Raw genomic sequence first — 12,581 nt, 5'->3', positions numbered from 1 at the left:
TGTTTCAGGCAGGGAAGCTGATTTTTCTGCCTGGAATGGAAACACTTTGCCAAGCAGCAACAGTGGTATTTCTGTTCAGGCAGTTAAGAGTCAATTGTCTTAAGGAAACATTGGCTGCATCCAGACGAGCTCAGCCATATGATATGCAGTGCTGCAAACACATTTGCGGCATCGCATACTGCACATTTAGATGTTCTCCGCGCTGCTTTTTTTTTTTTTCCTGTGGGTTTTTTGATGCCTGGATATCCCGGGGGGTGTGGGTTGTCAAAAAACTCGTGGAGAAAAAAGCGGAGCAGCGCTTGCATGGGCAATACACGCTGCTCAAAAGCAGAGCCGGGCCGCCGGCTGCTGACTAGGCTCCAAGCAGCAGAATCACTGCTGCTGCAGCCCTGGGTAACCCAGGTAAGGCTGCAACCCAAGTAAGGCAGCTGGGTATAAATGGTAAGTTCAGGCAGGTACCTGGTGAATCAGGTACAACCTGTCTGACATCTGATTCACCAGGTACCTGCCTGAACTTACTGTTTACACATTTTTTCCCCTTTCCTCCCCTCCCCTCTTTTTCTACCCATTGCCTTCCTAACTTCCACCTATTTACTTTTTCCACAGACTGTGTCTTTTCTACCTGGGAGAACTCAGTACTCAGTACTACAGCAGAGTCTCCCATGCTTACCTTGTGCATTCCTTCACCCATTATTTTTGCCTCCCCCCCCCATTCACTAAGAGGAGGACATACTTGTAGTATTCCTTTTGCTTCTGACATACTTGTACAACTTAAGCTATCGCCAACTCTCCTGGACAGTTTTTCTTCTAAGATTTGTCTCCATGGGATCTTGCCCCCCAACTCTCTGAATTTGAATCCTCAAATGTGAAATGAATTATGTCTTGTCACAAGTAAATTGTAAAATTGCATGTAAAAATACATCTTAGACTATCTGAGTAAAATTCTTGCTGCTACATTGTAAAATTCTTGTATGGTAATCATTCATCAGTTTCCATCTGAGTTTACTAATTAATTAATATTCTGAGGAAAATATTAATGTTTAATAGGCCAGTACATTATCTTTGTTAAACAATTGTTAAATCATATATCATAAATTAAACCATTTAAATCATAAATAAATGGCCATTAAATTAACACTGAACATAGTAAAAAAACCATTTATTATTTTGAGTATTGCAAAAGTCTTTTGTTTTCTTTTAATCTGGCAAACAGACTTAGTAGTGATCATTGCAATTTTGTTCTGTTTACTAGAAGTGTGAGATTTGGGTCAGGCTTTGTTGCTGTTTTTTTGGATTTCAGATTATTGCTCAGAAAAATATAAGCACAGTTTTTCCTGGTTGCATCTTGAAAGTGAGAAGTGCTGACAGACATGTTATATTTCTTTTGATTTTCTGGGCCAGTTCTATGCTGGTCCTGGCTCTGTCCCTGTGAGTCTTGACCGTAAGCCCTTTTACTTATGGTTCCTATATAAGCATTGTTAATTCTAGTATTTGAAGGTACAGATCACATTTACAAGTATAACTTGAACCCAGATAAATCAAGGTGTGAACAAATGCATGCACAAAAAATATATGCTCACAAATGAACAGGGATTGAATCACTTAGTGATTGAACTATAGCTCATTGTCAGAGCATTGTGTTAGTCTGTGTTAGATTTGACCAGTGAAAGCTGATCTTTCTTCTGAAGCTTCCACATACTTGTATGTATTTTTTGTAGAATGAGATTTGTTTGTACCCTTAGACCGAATTAATAAGTGATTGCATCCTTAGTTAATTACAATGCTACAAAAATGTATTACCTATTTTTGGTAAAATACTGAGTGCACTGACAAAAGATGAATGACACTTTGAGGTATTGTCAAGAAGAAAGTAAAACATAAAATGAAAGTACAGGCACTGATCTAATTAAGCTTATTTATTTTTGTGTCCATTAGGAAAGTGGTTTTACCAAGCAGTTAATACTATTAGCAACATTTAGTGAAGGTAAGAAGTTTCGTTTTAACTAAAAATATTTAACATGCAAAATGCATATATTATTTCTTAAATGTCATCTTGATCTTTGTGTACTTAATTGTAATTTGGCTATAACTTCCTTCACAGTTAAAATCTATAATCACTTGTCAAGAGGATTTAAATTTACCTACAGTTACGAGGATTTTGAGATGAAAAAGTTGCTGTTTAACATTGTTGCAGTCTTAGCTAAGGATCTCTGTGCTGTACAGGTAAGTCATAATTGAAGAGGTGATATAAATAAATAAGAAAGGGCCATAGTGATCAGAGCAGTATCTTTTTACTATCCGTATCAATGCAGCCCATAAATAATGTGTCCCTCTAATTCTAGAATTCATAATCTTACAGCATACTTACTATCAGACCAAGTGCTGTCGCTTTAGTGTGATATATAGTTCCTATTTTTAGAGGTGATGCAAACCTATTCCACAGTAGGAATATTGCCTGTTGCTAGGAAGTGAGTGCAGAGCAGTGCTTAAATGCAGCTGAAGACCAGGACAAACTACATTCAGAAACCACAGTTAACTGAAATGGTGCAGAACCCGAACTGTCTTCTGTTTACATTTGCAATGGAACTGTATTTAGCACAAATTTAGCTGTACTTGTTCCTGATTTTCATTGCAAGCAGTGGGTAATTTTCCTGTGTAGACCTGTCATGTCCTGAGTACTTTCTTGCATAATAACATTATGCAAGAAAATGACTTAAAAGAAATTAAGAAAATTATTATCACTTATCATTTAGAACAATCTCAGTAGGAACAGGGCTCATCCACTGACTACTGATAGGATGCAATAAGCTAGGAACTATGTATCTTCCTGGTTGCCATTTGCTAGTTTCTGAAAGATGCTTTCCAGAGAGAGTTTGGGTTTTAAAAATTTCAAAGAGGGAATTGCAAATAACAGAGTTTAAAAGCTGCTTAAAAATAAGTAGCCTTAGATTTTTGCTTATTTACAGGTGACCACTTGTATCCTATTTCTCTCTTGAACCTGCAGCTACTTAGTGAGGGGAAAGTGATCCTAGCATTATTTTATTATGTAAAACCAAATGAAAAGCCTGGTGTTCATGATTGGTCTGCTGCCCAGTATGAAGAATTACAGCTTCATGCAATTGCTACCTTAGCTTCAGTGGCTCCTTTGTTAATAGATGACTATATGACCTGCCAAGGGAATACTCGGCTCCTTATGTTCCTGGAATGGTGTGTGGGCCAAGGTGAGTAGATGTCTATCTCCATCACACTCCATAGACCTGAAAATGCAACTCCTCCGGACACATTTATTTTGTTAGAAAAAGCATTACGACAAAACGCAGAGTACATTTTTATTTAAATGGGGCACATGAGACAGTAATCTGTTTTCCTATTTTTGAAAAACATTCAAATTACAAAATTAGTTAAATTATGATGAATTTTTGTACTGAAGAAAGCAAGCAGCTGGTAACACTGGCTAAATCCAATATGTCATTATTCAGTACTCTCCACTTTTCTACACACTGGATGTGTCTATATGTGCATATTAATACATATGAATAAACTCCAGTGCAGTAAGCACTGAAATGTATTGCTCCTGGGTGTGTTTTTACATGTGTACCTGGGAGCATAGCATGTTGAGCCAGGTAAAAGCAGCCATGGTTGGCAGGGGGTCCTGCAGATCAGCCTGCCAGCCTGGTGCTGTTCCCCCCAGCTCAACATGCTGTGGAGGGGCTTGCTGGGGCACTAGAGTGCTTCAGGGCAGAGCTAGCTGGCAGGCAGTCCTCACACTGAAGCACCCTTGTGCCCCAGCCAGCCAGGGCAGCGTCTACATACATGCTGCTGTAGAGAAAATTTGTTTACTCCAGCCTAATAGGGGCACACATGTAGATGCACGATGTTTACTGAGTAGCTAATTAGTCTACTGCACAGTAAATGTCTCATGTAAACATGCCTGATGCTCAGTACATGCCTGCTGACCTGCTTTTTTTATGGTCTTTTTGAGTACTTCCTTCACCTAAGTTTGACAAAATTGGTTACTTGTCTTTTCTGATGGGGACAAATAATCAGTGGAACAAGACTGAGATCACCAGACGCGCTTAATGTGTCATATGGGAGCACAGGTTTCCAGCTGCAGATTGTAACATTAACCGGCACTAACTAAATTGTTGGAATAATTAAAAACACATCTCTGTTGTAATAAAAACAAATGTTATCTTAATAGAATATGACATGATTAATAATATGAGAATCCCAAAAATAATATTATTAGAAAACTATTTTTAAACAAGAAAGGTTTGTTTAAATCTTGTTAGCTCTTGTAACATTAACAGTTAGTTATTTGGTTTTGGTTTATTTAAAATTTGTAATCCATCATCTGCCTTTTAACACATCTTTATTCTGAATATATGCTGTGTTACAAAGGAAGGTATTCATTCGGATTTTTCTACAGATCCCTTCTTTGGTCAAGGTAACAGTTTCCATGGTACAGGTGGTCGTGGCAACAAACTTTCACAAATGCGCTACAGTCTGAGAGTGCTGAGACCTGTGGTGTCCCTTTGTGACAATGCTGTGAACCTCGATCTCTGTGATCAGGGAGCAATTAGCCAGCTGTTAGGTAAAGCATGATTTATGTTGTCATATTTATAAAATGTATGGTTATTCCTCCTTTGGTAGTAGGATGCACAAAAATCCATCTGTGTTCTTGTGCTTTTAGTTTTTAATACTTATCAGCTGACTCTTTAAACATGTGAGTACACAGGCATACTATAAAAGCATTAAGACAGTCCATTTAAAATTTAATTTATTTGATTTATTTTAATTTTGTGGCATTTCAGCAAATACATTTAGTTTTAAAGCAATTATGTATAGAATATTTTCTGTATAAACTGATGGCAAACGTAATCATGAACAAGGAGACCCATTGTATTTTAGCTCTTCACAGACATCAAGCCAAAGGATTCTTCAGTCCCGTTGGGAAGAGGCCACGAGTGTAAGAAAGAGAGTGTATTACTATCCTCATTAAGTAATTCTACAAAGTGGGGGTGGTGTTTAACACATGAATACCTACAATAGTAAGTGTGCTGAGAATAGATTGCTTTAGATAATACTTTTATGCATACTTGACTGAACTGATATGAATCAATGATGTAGGTGGTGATTGCAGATATTCCTGGGTTTGAACCATCTAAATCGCCATGTAAATTTACATGCATGATTACAGCTGAAATCCTGTGTTTGAAATAAATGGCAGAAATCCTATTGAGGTTAGTAGGAACAGTTAGATACCATTACCCTGATACTCATTTATACTGTACTCTGGAAATGAAAAGGGACTCAAAATAAGCAGAAATTTAATTAAAGCTCACTTTACAGTCTGTGTGCGCTGTCAGATTGGTATACAGCGGCCTCAGTATAAATAAGAGGCTTGTGGTGTGTCTGTTGGCTAATAAGGTATGTATAGCAGAAAATAAATGAGTGGCAGAATAAAGGCTGTTCAGTCCTGAGACCTTTCCATATTCAGTAAGTTGCATCCACTGTCACATTATTTATTATTTTTAATACGTGTCAGTTCTTAAATTAAGAGTTGTATTAATTTTATTCTTTTTTAAAAATAAAACCTTTCAGTAATACAGTAGAGTCAGAATTAAAGAAATCAAGTATCAGAATGATCTGGGAATCAGGAGATGGCCTATAATATAAGGTCCATTGTAAGGAGAAAGACTATATCCACAGATGAAATTCTGGCCCCATTATAGACAATGGCAAAATTCCCATTGAGGTCAGTGAAGCCAGGATTTTGTGCCTTATATTCATCACAAAATGTTTGGATGCAACATTTCCATGGGAATTCTTATTAAATACTGTAAAAGCTCTGTTATCCAGCATCCATGGGGAATGGGGGTGCCAGTTAATCAAATATGCTGGTTATCTGAGAGCTTATCTCCAGTGGGTGGAGGCATCTTTGCCAGTGCACCAGGGCTTTCACTTCACGGCATCAGTGTGCCAGGGGACGGAGAGGGGAGCCCCGTGCAGGCTGCTTTGCCCCGGGCCGTGGTCCTCAAGGAAGAAGTGGGACTCAGAGAAACCAGAAGTGCCATGGTGGGACTTAGGGTTTCGCTTTTGCTGCATCAATCCACTGCCATAAACAACAGATGCCATCTATAACAGATGCCAGTTAATGGAGTGTTCCAGGTGGTAAAGTGCTGGATAACATAGCTTTACTATACATAGTTTAATTAGCTTCAGTCCACAAAAGTAAAGATTACAACCTAGTTGTCTTCTTGAGTACTATTCCTTGCTTAAGTGTATTCCTGTGAATGCAGGTGAGTGCACTTAATGGCTCAGGAGGTGCCCTTCCAGCCCTACATACAGGTTGCATGAACTTTTGGAAAGCTTAGGAAATATATATTTTATGGTGGATTGTGGTAGACTGGATTGGAAAGTTGATTTTAAAAATATGAGCCGTAGCTAGATACAGTTACAAAGGAACATGAGCAATAGGACATTCACATTAATAATTAATTTGTAGATCTCTTAAAGTATGCAGCAAACATATCTAAAGAAAAGGAAGATGCCATCATACTGGAGATTCAGACTGATATATTACTCATCCTGTCTATTGTTTGTGAGAATGATCTCCACAGAAAGGTTTGTATCCTTCTGCTTTATTCAAATAAGAAAAGTAAAAATATTTCTTTTCGTTAAATCACACTCTTGGTTTTCTTCAAAGGCAAGTGTCATTTGTAACTGATCACTTACAGGTTAAAGTTGATTGACAGCTAACATAAGAACAGGAATTACATTTCTAGCAGGAGAAATGCTGATTTCCTGCTAGAAACTGGGAACATATTTATGTTTGTGCAGTTTCTTTCAGGGGAATCCATGCTGGATCTAGGAGAAAGATCTTCCTTTTTCAACCAGGAAGATCTCTCTTGTGCAGGAGCAAGTGCCTGTACCCTTCCCCACCAAGATTGCCACCCAAGACAAATGAACTCCTGTCTGCAACCAAATATTTTTTACTAACACATGTTTTACATAATGTAAATGTAACCCTTCTTCTAGGACATGGACAAGGGCTAGGTTCAAACTTGGGGTTTAACAGCAACCATAATAAAAACATTGCCCCTGACTGCACCCTGTACCACACTGCCCCCCCCCACCCCGCCTTAACCCCACCAGCCCCACTCCCCCTGTCGCAGCACAGACCCCACCCACTAAAGGACTACTATCTGCATACCTACGCCTAGCAGCGTTACAGGCAGATGAATGCAACAGTGCCAGTACATGGATCAGAATTGGGGAAGGAGCTACAGACAGTCCCATGAGCCACAGAGCCCAAGAGCTCAGATTGTTGCACTCCTGTTCAAACACCAGATGGCTCTGTTGTGCTCTGTCTGTGCTTCCAGGCTGCCTCCCACAAGGAACACTTGCAGCTACTGCCATGGAGCTTCAGTCACACTCTGTCAGCTTTGTGGTTCTTATGGATGGCTCAATTTTATTTTTTTTATTTTTTTATTATTATTTTTTACAGATTTTACAGACAGGTGTTTTTAGCCTAGTTATTTACAGAGTGTCTCTAAATTTGTGGATAGTTGGCAACCCTGTTCCCTGTCACTGAACTTTTCTCCAGGCCTGGGACAAGTCAAGTGGAGGGAAAATGCTCCTTGCACTTTTCCTAGACTGGGGAACATGGATGTGGGGAGCGGTGGTGACTTGAATCCTTCTGGTTCTGGGAGGAGTTGAGCAGTGCAGAAAGGCTCCCCATGCTTCACCCTGGTCTGGGGAATGCATAGGGAGCAGCAGCAGATCAACTCCTCCCAAGACTGGTGGCAGCAAAATGTTCCTTATGCATTTCCCAGATCAGTCAGCTTGGTTTGGGGAAGGTGTGGGGAGGGTTTTCCTGCCGAGGACCAGGAGGAGTTGAGCAGCAGCTGATCCCCGCACTTCCCCCAAACCTAGTTTGGGGGAGGCACCCCAAGAGAAACAGAAAGAGGAAACAAGCATTTGTCCACATCCTAATTTTCAGTACACTTACTTTTTAATTCCCATTTTCTTTTTGTGCTTAAGAGAAAGAGACTGAACCTGACTAGAGTTCTACATCATTCTAAATAATGAATGGAAATAGGCATGTTTAGGTAGAGTGGTGAGTTTAGAAGAACTTTTAGAATCACTATCTGAAAAATTTTAAGTTAACACTTTCTATACAAGAAAATGTTTTTGCTGTAAGTTGTTAACAATGACAATTACAGGCACAGGGAACATGATTTTGTGTTTACTTCTTTGAGATTTTATTGGATGTAGACAAAATAGGAGAAAAAGAAAAAATTAGGAAGAATATGGCTTAAATTAATGTCTCAACAGGAGCTCTTTGGCTGTGAAGGAGTGGATATACTTATCCCATTACTGAAGATGGATCCTAAGAAGTTCTATAGTGGATTAGGTCACAATCGACTCCTTTTTAGCACACTGGATTGTTTGTGGTTAGTATTGAATGATTTTAATGATGATTGTTAAAAAGTAAGAAACCTTGTATTTTATCTTTGCTGTTGCTTTGCTGTTGCTGTTGCTCTTCTCTCAAAAGTCAATATATTTAGCTCACATTATATTCTAGAAGAGCACTCAGTCATTGGCTTGAATTCCCTACTCAGCAGGCAGAAAGCTGCCCAAGTAGAGTGGTCGAAGCAGTGTCTGGCACACCACCTCTGCTACCATTGGTATTGGCTGAAATCAGCATAACCTGGTCAAGGCCTGTTTCTGCCTCTACTGGCACAGTATTAGGTTAATAGAAAAGTGGTGTAGAGCTGCACTAACAGAGGATGTAATTTCTGATAGGCAAAGAGGTGCTTTCATCTAAACAGAAGGAAACAAATTGAAAGGAACTCTTTGGCACATGGGAGGTTGCTACTAGAGTTCCTCAAGGATTGGTCTTTTCATTAGTGAGCTTGGCATAAAACTTAAGAATGTGCTAATGATAGCTAACTTGTGCTACTACAAACTTGCCAATATGAAAGACAGCATCAATACAGAAGAAGATTATTCAGGAAGATTTGGATGGTTTTAATGACTGGTATAGAAATGGATTGAAATGTAATAGTACAGAATACTGTAAACTTACTGGCTTGGGTCCCAGTACCGGTCTGGACACAGTAGCTTGGAGTTTAACAGGGGCTGCTAAACCTGCCTGAGAAGCAGGGAAAATACTTGGGCAATTTGCCATGCTAGGCTCTGTAGTCATACAGCCAGATTGCTACAGGTACCTAAGATATAACTAGCTTTAAAACTAGCTCAGGTATGTCTACAGTACACTGCAGTTGCAGTGCCCTAAAAGAGGTTTGCTTATTTAGCTTAGCAAAATAAAGAGGATATAATTGCACTCTACAGATCAGGGGGGTAAATGCCAGGGATGGAGAAAAACTACTTAATTTTGACTGAAGAATAAACTGGTATAAATTAGACAGAAATATACTCTAGGACAGAAGGAGTTTTCTAACAGTCAAAAGAGTAAGACTCTAAACACTCTCCTAATATGTGAGCAAGCAAAACTCAGGTAGTTTTAAGATCAAAATCAACACATGTATTAATGAGGTTAAATCACATGGGTTCTGGCAGCTGCAGAAAATTAGACTCAGGGGGTGCTTCTACATGAGACGCTGATTACACAGTAGCCAAGTATTGCTGGTGATATGAAGCATTACTGGGCAGCATTCCTAATATGCTACTTTGCAGTATTATTAGGCTACTGTACAGTGTGTTATTTATTGTCCTTCGCCAGCGAAGAAGGTTGCATCCAGCGGGGTGGGGAGGGAAGAAGAGAGAGAAGAAATGGAAAAAAAACCGAGAGGGAGAAAAGGAGAAAAAAAGGGGAAAAGGAGAGAAGAGAGAGAGGAAAGATAAAGGAGGGGGGTGGAGGCTAGGTCATGTGGGTGCGTAGGTGACTTACAAGCCCAATCTTTGCCTTGAACAATCTGCTGCAGCAGGGGCAGGAAAGCGATGAGGACTGGGTACAAGAGGTTTTCGTTTTCCTGGCCACACGTTTTTTCATTGCTTCTGCCGTGCATTTCTGTTCAAAGGCCAGTGCTCCATTCTGGATTGATGACCTCCAAGATGGACGGTCATGAGTGATTTGCTCCCATGACTCCGGATCAATGCTGAAACTCTTTACGGGCACCTTTAGGGTGTCCTTGTACCGCTTCTTAGGTGCACCACAAGAGTGTACTCCATTTGATGGTTCCCCGTAGAAGATTTTCTTCAGCAAGCGAGTGTTGGGCATTCTTGAAAGGTGGCTGGCCCATCTTACCTGTGCCAGTTTCAGTAGAGTGTGAATACTGGGGAAAGCTGCACAGTAGTGTTACTTAAAAGGCATTCACCAGCACTGCTGTGCAGAAGCATCACTTAAAAGGCATTCACCAGCACTACCACACAATAATCAATGTGCAGTAGCATCTCACATAGTCACGCCCAGGGAGTCAAGAGGTCCCTGCTGTGAGCTTAGGGGAAATGGAAATGTGTTCCCCTGATATTTAGTATGACATATGATATTATTTATGTAGCTCAAAAGTGAATGATCTCCTGGTTGGTAGAACATCTCCTAACGTGAAAGGTATTCTGCACATTTAAATTATTTCCATTTAAGGTGCTGTGTCATGGGATGTTACATTGCAGAGGACTATTTTCTCGAGAAAGAGGGCATTTTTCTCCTTCTGGATTTATTGGCAGTAGGTATTATTGGGGAATAACAGCAATATTAAAAAACAGCAACTCCTTTTTGCTTGTTATTGTTACTTCTGGGGTTATTATGTCTGCGTGCAATATTGTGTGAATTACAGAGCAGTTAATTCAGAGTAAAGCAGGCAGACATCAGTTCACATGCATGTAAACTATCAGACACGTTTCTCGCTGATCTTTATCTTTGAAAATTAATTTTTCAGTATTAATTCCAGATCCAGTAAAAACAATTAATCATGTGAGGAGGGTTGGCACCTATTTAAACTGTGCAAAAAAAAAAAAGGCGGGTCTTCTGCAAAAAACATTTTGTTTTCAATATTAAAGACACTTCTTAATGTGTACTAAATATGCTGGCTAATTCATGGGGGAACAGCATGTACTCAGCTGTTCACACCTTGGCAAGGCTCATTACCTTGTTATTCAAGAGCGTCTTGCCTCTAATAGCGGCTTTGATATGACTGACCAACCCAGTCTTTTTCAGGACTGCCATTACAAGCCTTGAAATTGACATGAACTTGTCAGTTTTAAGGCTGTTTAATACTAGCGTGCACTGATAGTGGTTGATGACAGGAGGCATAAAGGCTCATCACACAGGTCTGGCAGTTTTCTAGTTGCCAAATTTACTTTGTTATGTACAACTTAAATTTGCATTTTAATGGAGCTTTTATGTATAGAAAAGTATCATAAGTCTTCATTCAGGAAAACATCCCTTTTCAGGTAAAAACTTAAGTTTTTAAGTCCCACTGAAGTCAGTAGGGATAAATTTAAGAATGTACTTAGATGTCTTTGGGTTTGTCTGCACCACTGCAGCAGTAGGTCCTGGCACCAGGAGGTCAGACGCATTGTAGCAACCCAAGTCCACAGGTACACTTTAAATCACAATTAAGTCAGTGAGACTGCTCCAAGCTCATCCCTAACAGCCATTCTTAGGTCCTCTGGGGACCAAGTGCTGAAGACAGCGAGCCCAGAATGGTCTTACTGTCATATTTTCACTTTGGAGAGTGTCAGCAGACTTGGGTACATGGAACAGGAGCAGGACATTCTTAAGCCCTCTGGTGCAAGGACTCACTGCTGCGGTCATGTAGACAAACCCTTTGTGAAGGAGAACCATTGTGTACTTGTGGCCAGATTTTAAAACAGGCCATCTAAACTGCTCAGGCACATTTGAGTGGATGTAAAAGTTTTGAGCCAGTAATTTTTTGTGGCAGTTTTTGTGGAATCATGCGCTAGGAGGATTTCTGTCTGTCACTGAAGGCAGAATTTCATTGTATTCCAAACAATTTATAGCTCTTTTCCTTTTTCCTTGACTAAGTTAAAGCAAAAGAACATGTGCAACTTAATCCTTGGAATATTGGTTGAATTTTGTGACAATCATAAAACCGCTTCTCACATCAACACCTGGCGAGGGCACAAAGATCAGACGGCAGCTAGCCTTTTAATCCAGTTGTGGAGACAAGAGGAGAAGGAACTGGGAGTCAAACAGGACTCAAATGGAAAAATTATTGGTAAGTGGTAGCAGAAATTTTAACCAATTGTGATGCAGTTCTATTAAATGAAGTGGGCAATTAAGTTTTTCTTCTTGAAAACAGAATCTTTTCAATACATATTAATTATAGTATATTCTGAACCTTGGCATATGGGATTGTGTATCTGACCAAACTCAAAATACTTACGTGAATGTTTCAGGGGTATAGGGTATAGCTGCGTTGGACTAAGGACATAGGCAGACAAGGTTCTTTGGGTAAATCTGAGATCTTTTATTAGACCAAATGAACTGAGTTGGTCTAATAAAAGATATCAGATTTACCCAAAGAACCTTGTCTGCCTATGTAAATGTTTGACTTTTGTTACACAATCTTGCCATTAGGTGGCATCTT

At 39.6% G+C, this 12,581-nt stretch overlaps 1 protein-coding gene across 2 annotated transcripts in view; it reads left to right on the top strand.

Moving 5' to 3' along the window:
- CFAP69 (cilia and flagella associated protein 69) overlaps window positions 1-12,581 on the top strand; it is a 49,049-nt gene that overhangs the window by 24,916 nt on the left and 11,552 nt on the right. For both annotated transcript variants that reach the window (XM_006259628.4, XM_059729023.1), the window contains 8 exons: window positions 1,936-1,984; window positions 2,102-2,223; window positions 3,005-3,221; window positions 4,430-4,594; window positions 6,509-6,627; window positions 8,341-8,459; window positions 10,613-10,694; window positions 12,017-12,209. In XM_006259628.4, the coding sequence (XP_006259690.3) occupies window positions 1,936-1,984; window positions 2,102-2,223; window positions 3,005-3,221; window positions 4,430-4,594; window positions 6,509-6,627; window positions 8,341-8,459; window positions 10,613-10,694; window positions 12,017-12,209 (1,066 nt within the window). The remainder of the gene's footprint in view (window positions 1-1,935; window positions 1,985-2,101; window positions 2,224-3,004; window positions 3,222-4,429; window positions 4,595-6,508; window positions 6,628-8,340; window positions 8,460-10,612; window positions 10,695-12,016; window positions 12,210-12,581) is intronic.

The sequence above is a fragment of the Alligator mississippiensis genome, chromosome 5 (genome assembly GCF_030867095.1).
Source record: "Alligator mississippiensis isolate rAllMis1 chromosome 5, rAllMis1, whole genome shotgun sequence".
NCBI lineage: Eukaryota > Metazoa > Chordata > Crocodylia > Alligatoridae > Alligator > Alligator mississippiensis.
Note: the sequence above shows the minus strand (reverse complement) of the source record. Positions and strands in the feature narration are given on the sequence as shown.